Source organism: Bombus affinis, chromosome 2 (genome assembly GCF_024516045.1).
Source record: "Bombus affinis isolate iyBomAffi1 chromosome 2, iyBomAffi1.2, whole genome shotgun sequence".
In the NCBI taxonomy this organism is placed as follows: Eukaryota; Metazoa; Arthropoda; class Insecta; order Hymenoptera; family Apidae; genus Bombus; species Bombus affinis.
In genome coordinates, this window is record NC_066345.1 from 11,547,912 (window position 1) to 11,575,012 (window position 27,101).

Below are 27,101 nucleotides of genomic sequence, written 5' to 3' on the forward strand. Positions count from 1 at the left end.
TATCGATCGATCAAAACTCGATACGATTATATTTACTGCATCATTTACATACTAATTAATTAGGCATTAACATTTAATGGTATTTACTTTCACACGACTACAAAAATTTAATGCTGTGAAGATGATATCTGAAGCCTGATAAGGGTATGGAAGGCTTCATTGGAAAATAAGGATATGTGCAAATACTGTTTGGAATCATTATACTTGGAGATATAACTTTTAGGTTGGTTTGTATAGCCAACACAATAGCTATTATATATCAAGAAATATTTATTTATTACTAAAATCATTTCACATACAAATATTGTCAATAGAAATCAAATCCGCGATTTGAATATTCAATATATACCGCGCAGATAGGTACGCGAAGCGCTGATTGGTCGGAGTTTACTGAACCAATGGTAAGTAACGAAGTGCGATTCGCGCATGTCACGCTATTGGTCGTCGCAAGGTCGTGGTCTTGGGCCACAGGGACGAGCCGGCAAGCGATGCCGCCCGATCGTCGCAGGTAGTCGCTTGAAGTCTGTTGCTCGTTTCTCAGTGTTAGGTGTTAAGTGATTCGTGAAAAAGAACGATTTCAAAGTACTCGTTCACGCAGTGCTCCGTTTTTCGCGGAAGAGACGAAAAAGATGGCTACGGTATGCTGCCGCGCTCTGTACGTTGTCAAATGGTATGAAGTGTCCCGCGTGCTGAGTGTTTCCTCCACTCTAGTCACAACAAAAAGCTACCAGAACGTGAGTGTTGACATACATTGTTGTTATCAATAGGCTTGCATATGTAGTATAATATAATGTATGATAACGATGTTTATGTTCTGTCAATATTACATACCTTGCTCGGTTAAAAGCAACAACGTTTCTGCATAAATTTATATTACGTTTTAAGATTATGCTACTACGTATGCTTTCTCTTTTTTCGCTACAGTCTTTCACTATGCGTCATATGTATCATATTATGAGAGCATTTTTCAATGATCGAGCAACAGGCACCCAAATATATACATCGGTGAAACTTGTCTGTCGTTTAGCACCGGACACGAGTTAAATTGAGCCTGCAAAATTCCACCGGTACTATCCACGGTGCATACATAAACATGTATTCCCCACTGTGCTTATCAAATATGGATACCATGTGGGGCGCAAGGGTCCATTGTAACGTTTTTGATACTCTAGAACTGCCAAAGTTATCCAAATGATCACTTTCTAATTTTTCATGGAAATTTGATACACACTTGCAAGACTTGAATACATTTTCCATTTCTGAGCACTTTCTCGGATTTTTAATAAAATACACGGATAGAGGCTACTTTCTCCCCTTGCATTATGTATTTACACTTATATATATATGTTGTGCATATTTACGTATATCGTGTCAGTACAAATCTCAGCTCTTCGTTAGTAAGGTTAGTTCTGGCGAAATACCATGTCACGCGGATATGTCATTATTACGATAGTATTACATGGAAAGTATGACGCATGGTGCACGTGTAAATTCACGTTCCCTCCAGCTGTTTACTATTACGTTAGTATCTGATGTGAAGACGGAACGCCGTTACAGATTGAATTATTCCTCATACGTAATAAGGAACAGAGACCAATTTAGATATGAATCATGCGGTTCAAATGTCACATGACGCTTGACTCTTTCACCATTTTCATTACGACTTTCCTACGATAGGTTCATTCGAAAAACTGATATATGTTTCCATATGGTCCATACTCCACATTCTTGCACAGGCTGCGTCTGCACTACGTCGATATTAATTATAATAAATAATGCTAGTTACCGGCTGCGTTCGTGGAATCCCGCTATTAGACTTATCGTCACATTCGTTACGTCAAAAGGATGTTTTCGTAGTCGCATTTCGTCGTGCAATCATTCCATTACAAATTTAATTAGATTAGTTAGAGATGCAATTCAGTTTCTTATCAGTTGACGATTAATGTCGAAACGGAAAATTAGCTTCCTTCGAACGTTGCTCGCGGGTTATTTGCCCGGATAAATACTGGAATTTACACAGGTACGGATATGTGATGCACTATTGCGATGGACTATACTTTTGCTGTGTCCAAAAAACAAGAAAATTTTCAACGTAATAGTTGAAACAAATAATTCAGTTGTGCTTCACCGTAATTTGATATTGTATATAGCTCGCCGTGATCTTCAATTTTTTAATAAATAAATTGGAATTTCGTGTATATATATATATATATATATATATATATATATATATAGGAATTGGAAAACCACACCTTTGTTGTCTCGTATAATACATGATTCAGAAACGCTTGCGAACTTTTATTCTACGAATCGGATAAAACCGACAATTTTATCTTATTTGGAAATTTGGCAGTTGTGGAATAGTATTAAATTAGGACACATTGACTAGACAAGACTAAATTTTTTATTACAAAAGTTGCAAATATTTAAAACTTGTGTAACACAGTTGTACAATAAAAAATTAAAGATATGTATAGGCACACATGCACGTATTACATGGAATTCAGAAATTTAGGAAAATTAAATAGTTTTATATGTATATTATATATACATCCATAATTTTATATATTGTGGTTTTCTATAATATGATAATATTTCATGTTATATAAAAGCATTTACAATTCAGAATTTTGTAGTTATAGTGAAATAGCAAAGAGTGGCATGATTTGTATATGTCGAGGATGAGAACCTCAAAAGTTTAGGGCCTGAGGTATGACACCTCTTTATACATTCATCTTCGTCGAACATCAAAATAAGGTTTATGTCAGCATGATTATTACATATAGGGTAGGACAGAGGATTTTGATATTGGACCATTAAGGAGGCTTAGAGTTCGAACTGATATGGAACGGGTTTATTCTCTTTAAGATAATAAACGACAGCTCATGCAGAAAGTAAGAAATGTTATGGGAACATTGATGTGCATATGATTCTTGCTTTAATAAAAGTATCTCTGATGAGTCTGTAGCGGTCCATTTGTTTTATGGGAGCATAACCGTTTTTAAAAGAAATTGCTATGTTCCTCTGAGACTATCCTAGAGTGGAAAGTATAAATGCAACAATCATTTAAATAACTTCCAATGAAAACTCAATTTAGAGGAAAAGAGAGAGAGACAGACAGACAGACAGATTTCCACTTTTACACTTAAATAAACATTGATATTAAAAGGGAAAAAATTTGGAATTTTTCTAATCTGCAACTTTGATTCATAGAATCAATCGTTGAGTCAATTAATTGCAAATTCAGGTATTACATGAATAGTATCTATATGTATACATCGAATACATTAGTCACATAATCGATGCTTAATAGCGATCAGAGTATATAATACGATTCACTATTGATAGTGCCATTAGATAATGCGATAATACTAGAGTAGATAGTAATGTTACTGCACTATGCAATACATAATAGTAGGTACTACAAATCGATTGATTAAATGTTTTCTAATTTCATTTTATCACTGTATTAAGCTAATGTAAGTTCCGTAGACTTCATTTATATATCAATAAATTAATTACATCGGGTTTTTGATCGTATTAAGTCATGCATAGCTTGAATGTGATCAAAGGAATCGTTGCAGCGCTATAATACACATCGTGGCGCCGTTACATAATACTTAGGGTACGTTGTGACGCCATGAATTCGTCACAATGATTAACTATAACTGCCTGCCGCAGCTTAGAATATCTTCCACATCCTCTTAAATTCCGGAAATATATTTATCTTGACCCACGACGAAAACCCACACGAACTATTAATGGCGAATCGTGGATTACAAATATGTAAATATTCTTTGTCTTGTCACAGCTATTGAATATTGAGCGAGTAATATGTAAAGAAGATAAAAATTCTGATAAATAGAGATGATGATTCAAATCTTTACGTATTTTAATTCTTTGAATTCTAGCAATTTTTATGATGTGATCGATCAGCAACTTCGGCACATTTTACAGTAAAACCACGTATAGAGTTTGAAACCAAAAATTTCGTTTTGAAAAGAGGAAGAGAAAGACTGCGGATTTTTATGCATTTATAGGAAATTTAAAAGTGCACAGTTGTACAGAATGCACATAGTATGGAAAAATATGCAAAGTATGGTGCTTTCTATAATACTTGGTGCATAAAACAATTTTCTTCCACATTTCCGAGGTTCTACTTTTCTCATTTTATTATATTACCAAGAAAAAAGGAAAAAATGTGGATTTGCATAAAAATACTCCAAAATACCAGTTAGAAGTATCTATGAATTTATTCACACAGTATTTTCCTTTCTTTTCCATCTTTTTATCGTTGAAAAAAACAAATAAACTTTATACTCCATTCATGCTGCCACATCTATATTAAAAACGTTTATTTGCTTTTTTTATAATAATTTGAAGGGAAAGAAGATAATTAAGTTATTTAAAATTAGAGCATTTCTACATATCACGATATAGATATTTCCTTATCCTTATGCCGTGCATCGCGTTCACATGATTTTTGACATTTATACCGAGTCATCGGACAAGATATTCTTATCACAGATTTGCGGGACGCAACAGAAATGGCAGTGACGCATTTCCATTAAAATTTATTCGCTAAGGCACGATACCCTAATTTATCCGTACAGCTACGAGCATTGCGCAGACTGATGTATTCACAGCATCCAACACGATGTGTGATTCATTTCATATAATCAAGAGTAACTCTCGTAAACGAGAACTCTCCATCGTCCCCGTCTGCCTGCTGCTTCGTTGAGTTATCTGAAAGCTTCCATCAATGGACCGATACGATCGTGAAATACTACCAGTCACCCAAAAAGCTGATTCCATTTATTGGAGCAAGGGTTCGAATAATAGACCCTTCTCTCTGCTTAACTGTAACTTTGTTTGCAAATTTGTTTCTCAAGTCTGTATTGATTCAACTTGTTCCCCCGTTATTCATGCAAAATGCAGGAAAGTTTCCATCGATTATTCACTCGAATCCTTCATTTCATATTCCTTAATTATTTTCTACATTCACCGTTTCGTTGCGTGGTTAAAAGCGAATTTAGTAACGAAGATACAAATTGTACTTGTACTTCGATTAATATTATTTCGATTTGATTAGATAGGTTGAGTGGAGTTGAAAACATTGTACATGCAGATGGAAGATTATTTCTTATGCAAAAATAAATTAAAAGGGCTGTTTACTAAGAAAATCGATTATTCACATGCACTTAAATCTTGGCGTAGTTAAGATACGTTGAATGATAATATAATAATAGCATATTTTGCACGAATACATCGTTTACATCATTTTTATGACTTATCGAATTGAAAAAGACGTAAGGGGAATATTTCGATCTTGTAAGTGGATACGTACTACGCAACAAATTCTTAAAGTTAACTTATTTTTCATTAATTTTTGTATAAAGAATTGCTTTCTATCTAGTTGTAAAATATTTTCGAATAAGCCCTCTATGTTTCTGAAAATGACACTTCCTCGGCTGGAAAATTCCAGATTCCAGCAAATGTATCATAAAATTAATAGGAATTTATGGAACGATACCTATTTTAAAACATAGTATGTGAAAGGTCTAATACCATCAGTAAGTGCTTTTTCATCTACTATCTGGAACGTTGGTAGTATCGAAGGATTGAAAATCACTCTCCTGTGTGATGGGTCGTCCAAACTGCTATTTCATAGCGCGGAAGAAATGTGCATATAACGGATATAGCGAAGTAAAAAGCATTCTCGGAATTGTCAGGTCGTTAATCTGACATAGATTTGCATAAAGTTGTTGACTCACGTTAATGCGTAAACGTTTGCGAACGTGACGAATTCCACGACCATATCTCGAGTGCTACTGACACTGAAACGCGAATGTTGATCGACTATTGAAACCTAGAATCTCCTGTTCTGTATTTTCAGCATTTCGCTCGATAGACAGTCAAAGGTAAAATTCCGAAAAGTTTAGGTCTAAATTGAAATTTTTTGAAGAATTTAATTACCGTTTTTTTAAATTAAAGACGAAAGAAATTAGAATAAAAAGATCTCTTGCATAACAATTTATTAATTAATAATCTTATTGAATTTTTATATTTGGAATCTTAATATTATCCTTTCTTATCAAAACTGTAGAATTCTATCGCGTATGTCTTTTTTCTTTTGACGATAATGGGTTGCTGAATAATCGAGCTCAAACTCTGCACCATTTCATTACAAGATATATTAAGTCGTATAGTGTGTAATTCGTTTCTTAATTCACCGTTCAAGAACAAAAATTCTCTTAAGTCTCCATTCAATTTTAATAGAGTGGATAGAACATATTCGTGAAAGATCCCTTTTTAGATATTCGCGTGGGTGTTGGTGATAAGCTAATCACTACGCTTAGATTAGAATAATGACTCTTATCGGTTAGTCCATAAAATAGGGCGACACGGAACGGTATTATTTAGCAAGTTAACAGCGCATTATGTTTATTTATAATAAAACACATTAGAAAGTAAACAACACCAATTCCATAGAAGTAAAATTTCGCAATAACTTCTAATACCTTCGTCGCATTTGAATGCTTTAACACTTTTTTCTTTAATGTATATTTTTCTAAAATGCTATTTTTAGCAGTTAAGGAAAATTAATTGTACGAAAAATCAATCACTATCGATGCACTATCGATAAAAAATAATAAAGAGTATATGAATGAGCTATTTATTAAAATATACATATTTATTATATTAATATTAATTTTAACCCTAATCTTACCTGTAACCAACAATAATAATAATTGATTTATCCTTTTCTATTTATATGACACATGATTAACATCAATGAGTTAGGTTTAAAGTGGGTTACATAAAGATACGTCCGTCTAACCCAGAATATGGTGTAATGGAAAGTAAATTTAATTTAAATTTCTTACATGTATCTCGAACAGTAAAGCCGAGCGATGATGACATTTATAGGAAAAAGTTGTTGAGATTGACGACGTTGACAACATACTTCGAGGTCGTCGAAATCATTGACGTATACCTCTATGTAAACAATTACCGGGAAAACTTTCACAATGTTAATTAACGCAAAAACGCAGTAAATTGCCACGACGAAGCCTAAGAAATTCTTGAACCGATTAAATTCGAGGATGTATCTCGACGAAAAGTGACTTTGATTCAGCGATTCCTCAAAATCCAGTTAGTTAGTACAACTCTTTTAGACAGAACGCCATGATTCCAGCGCTGAGAAATGATGTCGAGTGGACCGTTTTGTAACCGAGGAAACGATTCACGTAAAAGGAAAGAACTCTCGTGCAGTCTTTGCGTTGGTTAAGTCGACAACAAAGCCCTAAGATCACTCACTTTAGAGTAATCGTGATTCTGTTGAGATGTGAACGGCAGAAAGTATTCGTCGTTGTAGACAGTTTCCATTACTGGATCTTTTTATCTCTTTTTTTTATTGGAGGGTTGAGGAAATTCAAAGAAATAAAACATTCTAATACGCGTCTTCACATCGTACAACTTTACATATGCACTTTACATGAATTATTATGAAATTTTATGTTTACAGTTCCGTAACATATAGTTTAGACATTTAGTTCATGAATTCGTTCGTAATTTCGAAATGTTTAGTTTGCAATGTTTGGTTTACGGTTTCATAATTTTTAATCTGCAGTATTTAATCCATGCATTTAAGTACCTTTTACATAATAATCTGAAGCGTATAGCTTTTCTTTATTTTAAACCTTAAATGTGTTGAAATACTATGGTATTTTTGAGCAATATCCATAACACTAAGAATATTTTGTTAGAACAGCAAATGTAGCACGCATCTTGGCACCTGTTCTATTGAAAAAGTTTGCCAACTACGTTGCCAACGACTGCTGTTGATTTATGTTACTTTGAAGAATTATTCCCAAGATCCTTTTAGGAAGAATAAAAATACCTTGTAGATGAAATCATTAATATATGATAAATAAAACTGTCGCTCATAGAACACAATTAATGAATAATCGTGTGAGCATAATTATACAATGCTAATAGAAAATATCAAAGCTTGATACGTATATTATTATTTGCTTCCAGATAATCTATAATAATTTTAGCGAAGACATTTAAATTTAGAATACTTCACTTTAAACTTATATACAAATGATATATTTCGAAATCAATTATCCTAATTTAAATCTAATCCAGTAGTCCAAATTATCTTGAAGTTGATTGAGAAAGAAGTGTTAATTTTTTATTCCATCAAAATTAGCTCTTCGAACTGGTCTTTTAAAGTGTGCAAACTTTTCAGTCCAATTTAGTTTAGCAAATACTAGGAGATGGCCAAGCCTTTCTTCGTTTGGGAAAGAGACCAACTCGTCATCAGATTCTTACATCATCGCTTGATAAAATACTAGATAACATTTATCTTTTATTAGAGTTTCGCATGTCAACAAATATTAGATTAGATAATGATGAGTCAGTGATTGTTTGTATCTCATGAATTTGAAATACCAGAGGCTATATCATATGTATAAACGTGTTTAAATCAGTATTAATGAGTTTATGTTATTGATTAACCAACCCAAATAGCGAATAATTTCCCAGAGCATGTTTAATTCACGGGACAAATGCATTTTTGAATGATCATTATAAACCACAATGGATTTACCTGCAAATATATTATTCAAGATATTATTTATTATGTGCATATTAAAAGCTGTACAGTGAAAGGTTAATTTTTGATTAATCTCGTCGATGATTCTCAAACAAAATAAAAAATGAATAATAATTATGTTTTTAAAACTTTTGAAACATAATTGCCTTCTTCAGATATAGATTACATTCTTCTATTGATTAACTTATATCCATCAATCCTAGTTTTAAGAGCTGCTTATGATTTACCTGTATTTTTATATCTTTGTAACCAGTAATCTGTTAAATTGAATGGTACAGTAGAATATAGAGAATGTTTCATATGTTAGAATCGAAGAGAATTGGATAATTGAACAGTCACCCTGGCAAACCCTATCACCTCTACATAGTAATTGTCTTTAGAATGCTTACAAATGTATTGATCCTTTCTCTCTATTCCCGACGTTAATGGAGCTCAAAGGTAAAAAGAAAATACAATTTAATATCCCATCGTCGATCCAATATCAAATTTTAAACCAATTGAATGAAGTATTTCAAGCTTTCCTTAGAACGAATACGAATCTGCTGCTGCCTTATTTTCCTCGCTTCCGACACGTTATTCAAACTTAGAAATAAGAGGAAAATACGACTTATCGTTTTTCCACCTATCCAATATCCACTTTTTTTATCAATCGTATAAAATATTTCTTTTAAAACGCATACGAGAATGTATCGATCCATTCTCTAGATTTGTTACGTTGTCGAAGCATAAAAATAAAAATAAAATACGAATAGCATTCCTTCGTCAATGCAATGTCCAATTTTCCAATAAAATGTTTTTCCTTCGTCTCGTTGTAAAACCTATATTAATTCCACAAATGTCGACTAAGGGAACATGTTGATGTAACGATTAATTACTCGGAAGAATCGATTATCTTATCGAGCATATAACCCCTATAATATAAACAGCTATCTAGACACTGACATTAGTATATCCGCACCACGGTGAACATTGCTATACCTAGCAGTTACGGAATTGTATACACTAGGATAGAGTAATACAGACTGCAGAGTCTGCGGCAGGCGCCATGGACATCGATCTGTTCCACTGCACATTCTCTCGACCCAGAGGAAGGCACCCTCTTTCTTTCTCGCTCTCTCTGTGGCTGCTTCAATGACTCTTATCTATATTGACACGAGCTTTATTCTTTCGATTCCATCTACACAGGCTTCTATAGGCAAATTTTTTTATGGCTTACACCCATCACATTTGCTTATTTTTCTTTGTTCTTCTTTGTAGAAAGATTCTAGCTTACTAATCTACTGGAACTAGAACTCAAAGTTCTAACTTAAAAGTTAGGTACAAAATAGATACTATGGTATATATATATATTTTTTTTTAATTAATTGCTTGGAATCAGAGAATCGGTTGAAACTGTAAGTTGAGTATTATATCGTTTAGGAAAGACCGGTTCGGTTAAAAAATGTTAAGTAGCGTTTGATTAAAATTTTTCATATTTTAGAGATGACGAGTGTGGCCTGGCAGCAGCGAAATTTGGTGCAACGTAGAACGAGATAGTGTACAATAATCTTTTTAATCAAGTTAAAAGATAGACGAAAAACGTAGAACGTAAGGCACCCGAATATTGTCGTAAATGAAACTTGTTTCTGGAGAGAGGAACAGAAGCCTAGATGGAGAGAAGTTTAGAGGAACAGTTCCTGCTCAAAGTTCCCAACGTTATTAAACGAGGCAGCAGTTTTCAAACTAGGCTGTGATAGTTGCATTAAGGGAAAATGACTTCTTTATCAGAGTTTTACAGAGATAAATACTTTGTTGCTACTACTATGATTTAGTTCGAAGTTCAACATTTTTATCGATTACTGTTGGGTGTAGCCACCATTCGTTGATCACTTCTAAGAGGGTTGTAACAACTGTTCGATCTTAACTTTATGCATTGTATTATGACTCTCGCTTCTTCGACGTTATGTTCTGACACGATAGAACGTCTACAGGTATTGGCCTCATCGATTTTGTTAGGAATTATAGACCATTAAAAGCGACCACTCCATTATCTGCACCCCGTAAATTTCATGGAATTACGATCATGAATCCTCTGCTTGTCTTGCCTTAATGGTAATGACATAAGACGATGGTGAAGCCTGCATAAATCCTTTCGCTGATTTTGCAGCTTCGTATAAAACAGTATGCAAACTGGATGGAGCCTGGATGGCGTGCAATATTTTATCGATTAATAATCGTGGAGCAATGTTGCGATATTAATTGTTCCCTTTACCAAATATTGATTAGTATTGTTTCATTCGTTAAATTGCGAAATTTATGGAATTCTAGAAATGATGTAACCGTGAAGCTCGTGAAACGAACATTGCACGAGTACAATATGTTTCGAATGCGTTTGTCATGTCTCTGACGAATTTATGATTCAAGAGGTAAAATTTTCGTGTTGAAAACAGGCAGCATTATATTCATAGAATTGTAAACATTTTTGAAACGTTTTATACAAGACATCTTTTTTAAATAGCGAATATTTTTGAATATATTAAACTTATTTGTAAAAAAAAATGTTAATTATCATATAAACATAAATTCGTAAGAAGAATATAATTATTATTTTTTAATTATCACAGATCTGAATAAATTTCAAATTTATCAATTTACCTTCGGAAAAGCATTTTCTTACGTAATCCTCTGTTTATAACGTTTTGAGAATTTCATCTTCTTCGTTTGCGTTTTAGTTTATTTTTGTTTCCATTTCTAATTCCGTAACTTTTGCATAACAAATTTGTGAAATTTAGTTCGTGTTCTGGTTACATTATATTAAACCCTGCAATTTAGAACTCTCCGAATAACTAGATATGTGTTATCACAAACACTCCTCAAATCAACATCCTGAATAACCATTTTACCTTTCACGCGACTGTCAGTTAAAGATTACCATTTGAAAATTGATAGCGTCTACTACATCGGCAAAATAAATTTCATTCTTTAAGGGGAAGATCTCAATTTTAGTCAAATGTAAAGTTAAAGTTAAACTTCTACCGTCATTGCTTTTCATTTTCAATAGATTATAGTAGAAGATAAGCATTCAAATTTTATTTCCATATTAGATAAAATATCATCGCTATCAGAATATCCAGTATTAGATATTTTAGTATTAAATAAATCTTTGCTTCCTTCACATCTGGAAGTATTGTCGCGACTCTATACTAATTTAAAAATAAAATAAAATATTCTACATTCGTTAATAATAAATCATACAATCGCATGTAAATCGTTAAAGGTTCCATTCGATCGCATTATATTTTATTCCGAGTTGTAGGATATTGTGGAGTGCGAATAGGTTGGACAAAGGCTATCGATCAGCGAAGGGTTCTATCTGATATCTGCTATTCACCCTATTCACGTGTCACAACTACTCTGATTAATTTCTCGATCAGTATGATAGGAAGTCAAAGCGGGAAATGAACTTGTGCTACGATACTGCGAATCTTATACGGACAACAACCGCTACATTCCAGGAAGTTGAGCGATAGGTTGCTACAACAAATGATTTTTCTGTGATAATGTGTTGTAATTTACTGATATTTATAGCTTTATTCTATATTTAGTTTTAGATTTAATAATTTATTGTATTTTATTTTCACGTTAATGCTGTATTTATATTCGTCCCGGCTGCAATCGAGAGAGGCCTGGGAACCGGTGCGAGCGACACACCGCCCCCCCCCCGCACACAAAATGCAACCCCTAATGAAATGATATGTGGTCACGTCACACCGCGTATCGTCGTCGGAGCCGCCGTGCAAGGCAATCTGGTTTCCCTACCGGACTGCTTGGCGGTCCCGAGGCGCTGATCTATCAGCGCCTAAGTTTGATCACCGGGGAGCGCGGCGGCCCTAGCGCGCCTCGTCGAAGCGCGTTCGCGGCCGATCCTCTCGGGGTGGGAGTTCCGCACCCTCACCCTCTCCGCTGCCTCTTTCCGAAACATAACCTGCTCACAGAAGGAGGTCACGGCCCTCCTCCCTCTCTTGCTCACCAACAGTGCCTTGAGGATCGCCGACGGCGAGAGGTCCCATCCGATTTCCACGATGAGGTCGCGGCGCGGCCGCGCCCACGCCAGACAGTACTCCAACGTGCAGGTATTCGATGTAGGTATTCACCATAGCACCCGTGCCCGGTGAGAACCTGCGTCACCCTGTAAGTCAGGGGGGGGCCGTCCAACCAAACGTCCCAGTTTGGAAGGAGGGCCTCGAGGACCCTTAGCCCCAGCGCGCCCGCTCTCATGTCGAGGCTGGCGCACCATCTGTCGAGCAGGGCCCGTCGAGCTCGATCCTTAACATCGGTGCCCACCGGGCCAACCCCGTCCAACAGACCCCGAGTGTGGAGATAAATCTCGTGACACCTCAGAGCCATAATTCAAACGGGGGAAACCCGGCGAACACCGCCGCTGCTGCCGCCGAAATGGTGCGGAAGCCCCTCACTACCCTGATGGCCACCGTCCTGTGCAGCCTCCTGACCTTCAGGAGACTGCGGCGGCTGGCCATCAGGTCCTCCGCTCAGATCGGAGCTCCGTAGAGGAGCCTCGACCGCACCTCGCCGGCGTACAGCCGACGCACTCCGACGCCGGGCCTGCCCAGCTGAGGTAGCAAACGTCCTAATACGTTCGCCGTCGCCTCAATAGACGGTGCCAGGCGTGACGTCCTTCCAGGCGGACCCGGAGCTTCCCGCACTCCGATCCTCCCGACAGCCTCGACTAAATCTTCCTCGGTGACCCTCGATTCCGGTCTCAAACTTCCCGCGGTGTCACGTGGCTCTTCTTCCGGCGGTTGGGGCTCCTGCTCCTCTTCATCGGTGAACCTACCATCCTCCTCGCTCGTCGCTCCCGGGAACAAGGTGCCGACAACCTCCTCCAGGAACCGAGGATCCATGCTCTCCGTTGCGGGAGGCGCCCATGGACGAAGTTTGTTCAATACCATCTTGTAAGGACGCCCCCAGGGATCGGAGTCGAGGTTGGCCAGAAGCTCACCCCAAGCCCGTCTCTTCGTCTCCTTCATGACTTGTCCGCGCTTCGCGGTAGGCCTCATACAGACGAGCCACCGTGGCTTCGTCCTCGCACCGCCTACGGCGGGATCTAGTGTATCGGCGCCGAGCACGGATGCACGCCTCGCGGAAACGAGCGATCCCCTCAAACTACCAGTACACCGCGCCAGCACGGCGTGGGCCTCCGGACCGCGACATGCACGAATCGCAGATCTCGTGCAAGTCGCGCCTCAGCCAGGTCGTTCCGCCTCCGCGTCCTCGTCAGACGGGGATTCTTCCCATCAGGCGACGGCTATAGCGGCGGCCGCCATGTAGTCCTCGTCGGGACAGCGGAAGCTGTCAGCAGCATGGTGTCAGAATCCCCCGCAGACGTGTCCCCCCGCCGCGTGCTGCGTCCCGTGCCTCAAGGGATGAAGAGGGAGAACACAACGGCATTTCATCCCGTTTCACCATTTCACCTCGCGAAGTTCCCGGGCCGATGTTCATAACGTCGGCTTGCTCCGGCCCTCTCCGAATTCCCCCGGTTCACGTGTTTTCCTTTCCAGACGCGTGAACGCGACCGGGGAGCTGGCGGCCCACCCCGGGACGGCCACAGTTGCTTGATGACGACGCAGCGAGGCCCGCTTTACAACCCGCGGCTGCGTCGGTACTGGGGTATCCCTCCCCTGCACCGTAAACAATTTTCTGTTTCGTTTTGTTTTCCATGATAATCATTAGCAATGTCGCCGAGGTCGTCAACAAGGATTTCCATCCTGGTGCCACTCACTCTTTCGCACCCTACCTCGGTCAAGGCCGGTGCAGGGTGACGGGGAGCCCCACAAGAAGGTGAGGTGAGTGGTCTTGGCAGATACGGGCCCACCAACTTCTCCAAAGTTCTCCGCACCGGATCGGCCATTGGCGGGTGCTCAAGGCGCCGACCAGCCGCCACCCAGCTATAGGAGAACATCAGATTCATCGGGGTTTCCCAGGGCGTGGTCCTATGTCCTGAGAACCCGTACCCGCCTCGTGCTCCCCGCAAAATTGAAACTGGCAACGTAATAATACAGGAGAGGACAGAATGCATGAAGATTTATTAAACTCACAAATCTAAAAATTATTTTGTTAGAAATTTCTAGTTTTATCCACTAAACTACATTCTTTGCGACAAAATGTCAATTTTTATGAGAAATTTTATCAAAAGTACACGATTCGTTCCATCCGTTTGCTAAAATTTTTTTCACAAAATGAATTTGTCGAGTAATTGAGAAAAATATATTTCAACTTTCTATAATTTTTATTTTCTTCAACAAACCTAACTTACTTTCTCCATAAACATCATTTATAAATTGCTTATCACGCGAAAACTTGTTGACATAAACATTTCACATAACTGGGAATAGTAGCCATAAACTTTTATGACATTTCGTACAATATATTAAATATTGGAAAGTCAAGTAAAGCGATAGTGTATGATAAAAGGAAATATAACAATGTACAGAGTAACGTGACATAATATTTATAACAGTAATTTAGGGGTAATTGAATCGTATCATTAAAAGCCGTCCATTAGAACACGTGTTGATCATCCAGTTCATTAAATTCTGTTTTATGAATTAACTGCTTCCTCTTGAAACATTATTAACTCAAAGGGTAGTAAACCGAATTTGGGAGTAGAAATGCTATACGTAATTCTTTTTTTACAATATCCGTGGAGGTATATTCATCGCAAATGTCAGTATTGAAATTATTTTGCCTTTATTTGAAAAACTGCACGAAATTCATTTCATTGGCGACATTTAATTATTTTTATATTATTTATATTATTATTGTTACGTTCTATTTATTTGCCGACGTGAAGGAAGCGTTAACTGACGTTTAGTGCAACTGACAATAAGTTCCACTTTCGACTAACCTGCTATGTGCAGGAATACTGACACGAGAGAGGATTAAAATTGTCCGAAAGTAAATTAACAATATGTAATGATTTATTCAAATCATACTCGATTTTACGATTATTGACAATTGACTGACAGACTGACGGATATAAAATTTTTCGGTTGACAAAATGATAACCAACTCTTCGAATGGTAATTATTCGGTTGACGAACGGTAATATTATTATTACTCGATAGACAAACGGTAATATTATTATTCGACAGACGAACGGTAATTATTGTTATTGACTTCTCTGAGTCGCTATATTTATTTATATCTATCGGAGATGAAAAGACGTTGGAGTCTTGCTTTTTAAAATGTTTGGGAAGATCCCCAACGTTTGTTCAAACTGCTGACTTTGTTTACAATTTAAATTGTCTTAATATCGTTATAAAAACATAATTAGATAAATTGTCGTAAGATATAGCTTTTAGCGGCTCCAACTGTCTTTCACTTCAAATACTGTAAACACGGTTTCAAATAAACGTTCATTTAATTTATCTTTGATTCACATATGATTTCAGAAAACAAAATGAGTACTTCAGTAATGAAACTCTTTCGCGAATAGTAGAAGGTTTAATAGCCATTATTTATATAATTTGTATATATTATTATTATTTATTCTTCGTATTAAGAATAGAATTTATTTTTCAGTATAACAAAGAATAATCCTTTCTGGTCATAATAAATTCATTATTAAAAAGGTTGCCTCGTCTGAAATTTTATCGAGAAAGGAAAACTGAAGGAATAGTACATGTCGTAAAGTCACTTTCGCAGAACTAATTGATTTAATTAAACGAAAGTCCGTACGAGAAAGTCCTACATATCTTTCAACGATCATAATTTCTACATATTAATAGAAAACTTTATTTTCTTTTCTCTCCACTTTTTGTAAAAGAGAAATTTTTACCAATATATCAATGAAAATGATATATTTGTTCACTTATTTAAAGATTACTGTCCTATCAACTAAGTACATGGTTATTAACAATAAACAGATGTCACGGTGTATTATTTCATTAAATATCTCTGATCTATTGGCAAATTTCAACACATCATATATTTCGTGATTTACCACGTTATCTTCAAAAACAGATTTGAAGTCGATAGTTTACTCTTGTATCTGGCTCACAGTATGGACTAGAATTAAATGGTCCACTGTAAAAAGTAAACTAGATTTTCCGCGCTGTGGAACAAGTTCCACGTACATTTTACAAAAACGAAAAAAAGAAAAAATTAGTTCGTACAGTACAGTCACGTATCGCATTTTTTTTATATCGCGGTTGATCAACGTCCATTGATCAATGATCAGGATCCAACTTCCAAACAAACATTTATCTCTTACTACGTGGCCTTTATACTCGTCCACCAGAACATCTCGATACCATACAAGTGAGATAAATATCCTATTCGAGACATTCCAACCGAATAGAACTCCGTATAACCTAAATCATATTATTCGCCTGTACATCGGAATTTATCATCGGCAAACCGTACCTTTGACAATTGTTCCTCTATCGATCGTGCCAATAGTCATCCGACAGAGAACGAGTAACGATTTCTTTAAAATTTGATCGCGAGATACGCAGCGTATTTCTCTTTTCACCTTCATCTCGTCTGTTCCAACTCGAGTTTTATAAACAACCTCCCGTGCATCTCGATACGATCAACGATTTTTATCGTGACAAAGCACTTCTCGAAGTCCGTACCATAGGTAATAGACTGCTTGATGATCTCATGTGTATAGAGTGTATATCTGTGATTTTCCACTACCACTATACGAGACGAACGATGTCAAAGTGCCTGAAAAATCCGCCTCGATGATCCAAGGCGGATAAACGATTTCCTTGGCGAGAAAGGAAGCGTTCGAGATCTTCTTTAATGAGTATACGCGTTCTTTCGAAGAATGTCATTGATTGAAGACGTAAGAGCGGATCAATATATCACGGACGCCTCTTGCAGTCAGGATGATGTAATGATGTTTGCTTAACACTGAAAGTAGGAATTTGTTGTAAAGATGTTTCTGAAATAGTGATTATCTTTATATACGTATCTTTAAAATTTGTGAAATAATTTTATGAAATATATGATCGCTATCAGTAAATCGCATCGGTGGATTGTTTAGAAATAAGTTTGCAAAGATATTAATTTTCTTCGTGGATATTGAAGTAAAATTTTGTCCGTGAATTTTAGAAATTGCGAATATTTTAATATATCTTTAAAATTTACGACACGACCAATTTTTGTAGATTCAGTTAGTGGCTTGTGTTGAAATAGAATAAAAAACAAAATTCAGATGTAAAATAAATATCGCATCGAAAGGAATCAACTGGAAAAGACGTGTGATCGTTTCGATTTGCTTAGATTGAATATAATTCAGTTGTGTGCGGCCGCGCATACGAAAATGAAATAAAACAAAAATTGAGAGGGAACGAGAGAATTTTATAATAGCATCACAGAAATGAATCATTGTTGCGTAAATTACCTTTACGGGATTGTTTCAACAACATGGTTCAATAACATGGTTTTCAGCGGCACTTCCAGCTACTTTTGGTATGTCGTAGTATATCGTAGAATATGCCGTATACTGTGTACGAGTTAACTTGTAAATAGGTTTATTCGTCTCGACCTCCCTTCTGCTTCTCATTTTATGCACCTCGCAAAATATTTTGTACGAGCTTCCTGCGAGTAATTATATGCTTACGAATATATTCCGTTTTGTGGTTAAGTGGATATTAAAAGTAATGAAACTATGATTAAAATATTAAACTATACGTCACCGCCGAGACTTGGTTTACTATAAAATAGATAACTTCATTAACGAAGAAGAGCAGGAACGTGAAATAAAAAAATGCTAAAATGTTTAGAAAATATTAAATTGTAAATATTTAACCCGTTAGAGATCAAGCGGTGAAACGAAGTTCGTAAGAAAATTAAAAAATATTTTGACAGATTTTGTTACGTGATTGCGAATGAGACGTTATTTCGTTGACGCAATGTTGGTGTTTAATGTGTTAAAAGTCGTAATATTTGAAGTTAGAGGGTTTACGTGACAAAAATCAAGACGTTTTGGAACGATTGAACTTCAAACGGAGTATCGTTGACAAAATAGCAGGTTTCCTTGAACGCTGTCAACTCTGTGTAAATTGGAATCCCCGCAGGAGCAGCTTCTGGTGTGAAATTCAATTTAATCGTGACACGATCCTGGCATGAGCAGCGTATTCCACAAGGAAAGGGAATTGGTAAAAACCTCGAGGGCTTCTTCACTTGTCTGTATCTCCCCGGCCAATGATCCGTACGATGTGCGAAACTTTGAAAAATTATTTTATGACTTTCGAACACATATATGTATAACGCTGTATGTATTCCATTGCAAACAATTTCCATTATGGATCTTTCATCCGGAAACTATCGCGTACTCGATAGAATTTGTATGTACAATCGATATAGCGTAGTTATTAATTAAGACTGTAATCCATTATGAGAAACGAAATTATGAGCAATTAGAAATTATTATCAGAAATTATTATGAGCAATGACAAACAGTGAAATAATACGTAAAAGTCATGTATCTATTCTACTTCTATGTTGCAATTTTCCAAGATGTAATTTTGTTAATAATTTGTACCAATTTTATAGAATGATAGAATTTATGTACGTAGAATGAGTTGAACGCGATATTGTTTCAATACACAGTACCAATAAGAGTTCTTGCATACAGTATCTACTAATTGTTCTTAGAATCTGTGGTGTGTCGCCTGATTCTATTGTAGCAAGATATGAGTTCATATTTCTGCCTCTATGCTATTTGTTTTACTTTTTCAAAATCTAATTTCTTACGATATCGATGATTTTTTACTAATTTCGTGGAAATGATAGACCTAAATAATAATAAATTACGAATAAAAGATACTTGGTCTAAAATCTAGGTTGAAAAATTCAAGTAACCATATTTGGAAATAATGTGGCATCTCAGACGGAGAACAAGGGCAAAATGGATAAGACAAGGACGGAGACAAGGAAAAATAACCCGCAAACAAGGGCGGTTCTAATAATGCAACTTTGAAGGCTGCATCGCAAATGCAAATTAAAATCTCCTCTCTCTCTTTCTCTCTCTCTCCCATCTCTGGCTAAAATATCTTTGAAACCCGCTTTCATAGTAACGCCCACTAGGAATAAAACGTTTATTGAAGTAGCTGAAAGCTTTATATTTTACAAGAGTAAGTACATTTTATTCGATTCAATAAATTTTATATTAACTAAAATTTACTATATCACAGATACTTATGTATATTTTTAAGAATGTAATTTAGAAAATGGGACTTAGGTTGAAAACACTTTATACTGTTATAAATGTTACTATATTTTGGATATTTCATAAATTTTTATATAGCGCATTCTATGTACTTTAATATACATCTTCAAATTTCCCATAAATAAACAAAAGCCCGCAGCCCGAGAATATCAATTTTGTTAAATGTTAGTCATTACACAATAATAAGCACGAATATCGATTCTCATAGAATGTCACGCGATGAATTATTCATTTTTTCATGGAAGTGGAAGATACTGTGCATTCCCGCATCATAGATTATTTCAATTAAATCGTCGAATATTCTTCCGAGGCAAGGACGTTTTGCTTCACGTTAAAAATCATTTCTAATTTACATCTCTTTCCAATATCCACGCAGCGTGTAGGAAATGATGGAACCCGAAATAAAACAAAATTATAGCCCGTCGTCTCGCGTAAATTGAATTACCTACACTACCCTGTTCACAGTTACTTAAGCAGACTGCAATTTAATAAAAGCAGTTATTGGTGGATAGGATCGATACGATCCCGAAAATAGGAGCGAAATTCTGACTACTCTGCTGCTATGGAAAATACGCACACGTAGAGTAATAAGAAAAATTATTGCTAGAATAAAATTTGTTCTGTTTGTCTGAAAAATTTGTTTCGTTAAATCTAAACCGTGAAACACTCAGGCTAATCAATCTTACCTAACTCTCTAGTATACGCTAACTTATACGAATACAAGGTTGAATTAAACTGAGATTAATCTAAATTAAACTTGATGAAAATGTAGTAAGTTCCTTCTGAGTGAAGGAATTATTAGAAAAATTCCAAGTTCGTTTGTAGCTTGAAAGGGTATTTTACATTAACCAAGGCAACACGTTAGTAAAGCGATTGTACGAAAAAATATCCTAACAAGAACGCAAACGAGTTGGAGTTAGATCATTTGACTAATTGGATAAAAATGTTGAACACTTGAATTTAAATCGCTAACCCGAACACTCAAGCGAAGGGACAAAAAGGTGCACTTGAAATTAAGTTATTTGAATTCCTCTTAAAGCTTGAAAATAACATTTTTAAAAACGTGGTTTTTGTGGAAACTAGGAAGATCGATCAACGTCAGGAATTAAATAAACGCACCAGAAATTAGATGATCCACAGGAAGTGATGGAAAAGCGATGCCATCAGAAATTTCCACCTTCCATTAAAAAGCGTTGGTCTCGCTGGCCCAACGTTTCGTATTACATTACGTTCCTCGTTTAAATCCGAGATCCCGCTGGCAGATTACAGAGTGCATTTAATCAAGCCACTTCGCAGCCGTGACTCGCTGCTAAAAAGCATTCCAGCGGAGGATAAGTTAACGAAAAAGCGTCACGTTAGAGAAATGAAAGAAATTATACCTTGAAATATTAAACTGAATTTTAGATTGTCATATTTGACCCGTGGTCAAAATTTATATGATATGGTCCACGATATAGCGAGATTCTAAATTGAAGCATCAAATAACGACATCGATATATTGATTTTACAATGTGATTCAATACGTAGCATTTTATCTTCTTCGACAGGAACTGAATCAAGTTTAAACTATACTTTACGTAATTTCTGATCCCCTACGTGACCAGTTCAGAGTTGTCACGCGGTGATGCGAGCGGAGCAGATCACGTCTACGTTCCAAAAGCGATGGAAATGGCGAAAGGAATGGAAGAGAGGAGTTATGACATCGGGTTACATGTTTCTTGGTTTAAGGCGTATTATGAATTTTTCAGAAATATTATTTTCGAATCTGGCTTTTTTCATTCTTTTTTTTTAAAGATTATTACCATAAAAGATTATTATTTATTTCTCGTTATTGCTTCTTTTATCTTAGAATAATCCACGGTAACTAAGTTATTTTACGAAAAAAGGATAAATATTTCTCTGTAATCTCTTAAATTATATTACTTGTACGTAGAGTTAGTATTAACAAAATAATCTTTTTTTTTTAACGTGGAGGAAATCCGAACGGACATCAGGCCGCTTCTGGGGGGAAGCGGCGTAGTAGTGCCGGACTCCAACCGACTAAAACCTCCACGCTGACCGTCCTGGCTGCGATAGAGAGAGGCCCGGGAACCGGTGCGAGCGACACACCGGGCCCTAACAAAATAATCTAAAAGGTTTAGATTAGGAAATATGAAATCACTAAATAAATTATAATAAATATACAATGTTAATAGAACATTATATACTCAAACACGTAGATATATCGTAGAGTGCTTTTCCATGTTAAACATCATTCGTTATGAAAGGAGGGTAACTAACCCAAAGCTTTCAGACCCATTCCTATATTTTCGATTTTTACGAGTATCAAAATATCCTAAGATATCCGTAAACCACTGAAACTACCCCTTGTCCCAGTACGTGACGTGGACAGCACGTTTACTCTGTGGTCAACCCATGATCATTATTGGTGGTCAATAAGCATTTTCTCTGAAATAATTCCTGGCAGCTATTGTCCGGATACCAAAGACGTTGCTAAAGCTCTTTCCTTTCGATTTCTATTACCCACGTGAGCATTATCCGTCTTCAATCAATGAGTGCAAATAATGTTATCACCCTAAGGACCCCTGCTATCCTTCGACCATTCTCAGATAAATTCCAATAGGATGAAATTGAGACTTAGAAAAATTTCCACGTTCGAGGAAGCAATCCGGCTGAGAGCAGAATTCTGGGTTGAATTCCAACAAGGGGAAAGAATTCGGGTAATAAAAACACAATGGCATAAGTACGCGGAAAAAAGAGTTTGTTAAATGCGTAAAAAAGGTGATACGACTATATTAAAAAGGAAAGACCTAGTAAATTAAACAAGCAGAGAAAACGTGGACAAGAGGTAAACGAAAAAACTACCCAAACATATGAAGAAATAAAAGAAATTAATCAAAAGGTATAAAAAAGCAAAAATAGCAGAAATGAGAAGTACTGCGAGAGCACTGAATAGAGCTTGTAATCTTTATAACTAATCTTCGCAAGGTAAAAATATGTAGCCTTTAATACCAAAAAAGAAAGCAAAAAGAATGTAAAAAGCAGTCCAAAAATGTATTGAAAAAGTTACAGAATTAAAGAAGGAAATACAAAGGCATTCATTAGGCAGAATCGTAGAAGCAGTAAAAGAAATAAACGGACGCTAAGAGAGAAATACTGTGGCGATAAAAGAAAGACGTAAAAACATCAAAGGAAGGATTCAATGAAAGCAGTGCACGTGCCTACATGGAAAACGAGCTTTAAAAGCAATAAAAGGGCCGAATAATGACAACAGAAAACACGATAAGAACCACATTGTTACAAGTTAACGATATAATTTCTGATTTGTTCCATTTGGAAATCTCAAAGACAATGAGCTAAACGAAACTTCTTAAATTGCCTGGATAAAAATCGCAGAAACTTACGATGAAATTACGCTAAATATACGACGAATAAATTACGATAACAACTAATGGAACTTGAGAATGTTTTATAAAACACATAGAAATATGGAGAAACAAAACTCCGGTTTAATAAGCGTTCAAATACTTTCTCGAACCAGTGTACATACATACAACTGTTAATAGCTGGTCAAAGAAATGAAAAGCTTCTAGTTTCCACTCGCATCATATCGATTGACCTCGATATTCGGAAAATCCATTTAACCAGGCGTGGTTTCTGCAAGACTCTTATTTTTTTCTTTTTCTCGATGGATTTGAAATTTCGATTAAAAACCTAGTGGTACAAAGGGATTAGGAAACTTGCAGAATATATAGCTTTTCAAAGGGTATATCTATGGAAATATTAAACGCGGAAAACTTTGAAGTTTAATATTTTATGACCTCTCTGGAGAGAAAGTTTTTGTGAATACACGATACTCGACGATAATTTAAACCCCTTAAAAGTTTTCTAAGTTCCGCCTACTCTCGTTTGTTCGTGGGGAAGCTGCTTTTCAAAGACAGGCTCTTACGATTTCAGTCCTCTGATTAAATTTTAACGATAGAAACAATCACCGATTCTGTATATGGTTATTTACTTGGCTAAAAATTTTAACATTCTAATATTCAGTCCTAAACTTGTCATATATTATAAAATATCAAGTTGGTTGGAAAAAAGTCAATAAAATATCGTGTTGATGCAACGTTAACAGTTAATAAATTAACGAGTCAAATGGTCTATTTTCAAACATAAATTGCTCAAAAATTGTTCCAATATACATACATATATGTAGTATCGTGGACAAAAAGGCTTAAGATATCGGTCGAACCATAAACAATGTCGCAAGAGCCGAGGCGTCGTCGGGTCCATCAATGTGTCGTCGGTCCTTTCAAATGAATAATTTCGTAGAAGAGGTCTACGTGACCTTGGCCACGGATGCTAGAGACAGAGTGTCAGTTAGAAGTCGTACAGTGTCAGTTGAGAAGTCAGAGAGGGTGAGTGGAGGAGCCGGAGAGTATGAATCGGGAAGTTGAGAGCCGAGTATGATAATAAGACGTACGACGATATTGTAATCAGTACGTTGTATTGAGTATTGCTTGTTAAACTAAAACATCATTACTTGTTCTTACTCTAAGACCCATTAAATTACTACATATAGCCAAACCATAGCCAAATTTGACAAATTAAAACTGCGAATTCCTTAGTTCGTTCTAAATGACCTACTCACTCAAATAATCCTATCTTGCATCGTATGAGACGTTCTCTATGCCCCAATTTGAGCAACTTCTATTTCTATTCGTCTGATTTCGAGTGCTGTGCACTTGATTATCTGGAATTGGTGTGTTCCCGGTAGAAACCGCAAAGCACAGGTACAGCAAGTTAGCCGATTAGCATTTAATGGGAAAATCCTCGTACACAACCTACTCAGCTGATCCAATTTTCTACCCTTTCCAGTAGGTATTATCGATGTCTATGGCTCGATCAACTATCGGGAATTCCACTACTATTTGAAACAGAGCCTGTGAGGCTGTGGAAAATCTTTAAATTGGCCTTTGCATATCGAATTAAGCGTTAATCTGGGCGTATTTCATTCCATTCAATTATAAACAGTGAGAATGAAAATTTAAATGCCTTCCCGTATGTGATTCTAGGAATTATTGGGATTATCCAACGCTATTTCGGGACCACAACTATGAAAAATCTTTAAATTAATCTCTTCATTCTGAATTCAGTGTTAATCTTGGTATGTTTCATTCTAGAATTTCAACTAGTAAAAGGTGAAAGGTCGATACGTTCTCTCGTCTGAACGAAAATCAGAGCTCCATTTACATTTCATTTTGAAATATCAAATATAAATGGTGGGAATAAAAATCTCACTGCATTCCGATGAGTTTCGATTTAAACGATCATCGGAATTTTCTCTGCGATGCGAGGAAAAGCGACAATTGTTCGAAATTTGTAAATTAATCGCTTTACCCTACGAATTAAGCATCGATTCTGTGACATCTGATTTCACAAAATTGTATTTAAACCAGGATAGAATTTCCTCGAAAATATTGGACATGAAAATTTCGACATTTCACGAAACTTTATTTACACCACGGAAAATGAATTGCATGGAAATTCCAACGCGTTTCAGTAGCTTTGTGAACCAAACTTTTTACAACAATTTAATGCCGGATGAGCCTGAAAACTGTTCATTTTGAAACGCGTCATTGTGAAGAAGTTTGTTTAACATGTTATTCGGAGTTACTCAATCAAACGCATCTGAAAGCACGAATAGTTTGGACAATAAACATTTTGCTACGATTTACATTTGCTACAGTTTCGTAGGTAGCTATACCGTTAGTTTTCAAATGTATCATTGTAGAGAAATGTAGTTCGAAGTTACATAATTAAATGTGTCTAAATGGACAAATATTTTGAACAGGTTTGTATGAGTTTGGAAAATAAATTTTCTGTTACAACGACTGTAGAGAAATTTATTTAAACTATGATTCGAAAGTTTCCAATTGTAAATGTTTAAAAGTAGAAGTACTTTCAGTACGTTTTTATAACATTGTATAATAGATAATATTTTTGCAACATTTCCATTTAATGTTGAATATGCTTCAAAAATATTAATTCTAACTTTCTTTCTGTACAGAAATTTATCTCAGTTTTTATCCTTATCCATTCGATCACAAATGTCTGAAAACAGAAATATATTCAACCCTTGTAAATTAATTCATGAAGTAATATATTTTTAACATGTACCCCGATGTAGAGCAGTCGCATTATTCTTTACGGCAGCAACGTCACTCGGAAGTTAGCTGGCCATGAAACATAGTGTAATGACTTCACGAGCCCATAGGGGATTTGAACAGCCGACCCATCTATTTTGCTAGTAGGGGAATTTTAAAGTAGCGGGCGTATGATGAAAAATTCAAATGACAGGATAAAGTATGTTCAAACACGATATGTTCGTTTATGGTGTAAAATATGCTACAGGATATAGGGAGACAAGTAACAAGTCGAATATGTTAATTTTTACCCCATGAAAAATTAAGCAGATGTAAGACCTTGATCATTACAAATCAACAGGTGAACCAGAATACTTCAACGTTCGCGAGTATATTCTTATAAATTAGATATTAAATTTGTGATGCTTTATCGATGAAAAATATTTTGGATTAATAATAGTGATGCTTAAAATAAATTCTTTATTGATTCGTGCAAGACTTTGACTATTTCTAGCGTGCAGAGTAATTATATTGAACAGAGCTCTTTTATATAATAGAATATTCAGATATTATTAGCGAAAGTTTACAAGTCAAAAGTTACAAGATATCAATAATAGAGTTAGTTATCGATTAGATTTCAATAAATTTGTTTAAACGCGTTTGAATAAACGAGAGTACTTTTATCGTTCAAATCAATTGTTGACCCTGAAAGGATCCAAAATTTAATCTAACTTTTTTCACTGTTTCGTCAAAATAAACTGCAATTTGATGATGAAAATTGGAAAAAAACTCGCTGAACTGCATAATTTACCAATACTGATTTACCAATATAAATGGGTTAATCTATAGACTGTTCATCGTTCACGAATTGAGGACATTGTTGGCAAATAACGATCCATTAACTGGACAGCAATTAATCTCTTTTGTTTTCCGTTAAATTAGTAAAAGCTTTTACTGCACTCCAAAATGACGCCTATCTTATTTTTCCTCGCCATTTAGTCAACGGCAAAATGGTGTGCGTGTCTCTTGACGAAGGTATTGAGTAGACACACGGCGAATCATATCTACAAATGTCATTTCGTATTCATGCGATTTC

General features: G+C 36.0%; 1 protein-coding gene across 2 annotated transcripts in view; it reads left to right on the forward strand.

The window, feature by feature from the left end:
* Window positions 1-443: 443 nt before the first annotated feature.
* The window catches only part of LOC126928936 (calcium uniporter protein, mitochondrial), a 79,353-nt gene continuing 52,695 nt past the window's right edge, over window positions 444-27,101 (forward strand). Inside the window, exon 1 of one of the 2 annotated variants that reach the window (XM_050744859.1) lies at window positions 444-734. In XM_050744859.1, coding sequence (XP_050600816.1) covers window positions 630-734 — 105 coding nt within the window. In that variant the 5' untranslated portion in view covers window positions 444-629. The remainder of the gene's footprint in view (window positions 735-27,101) is intronic. The other variant, XM_050744858.1, reaches the window with a different exon arrangement.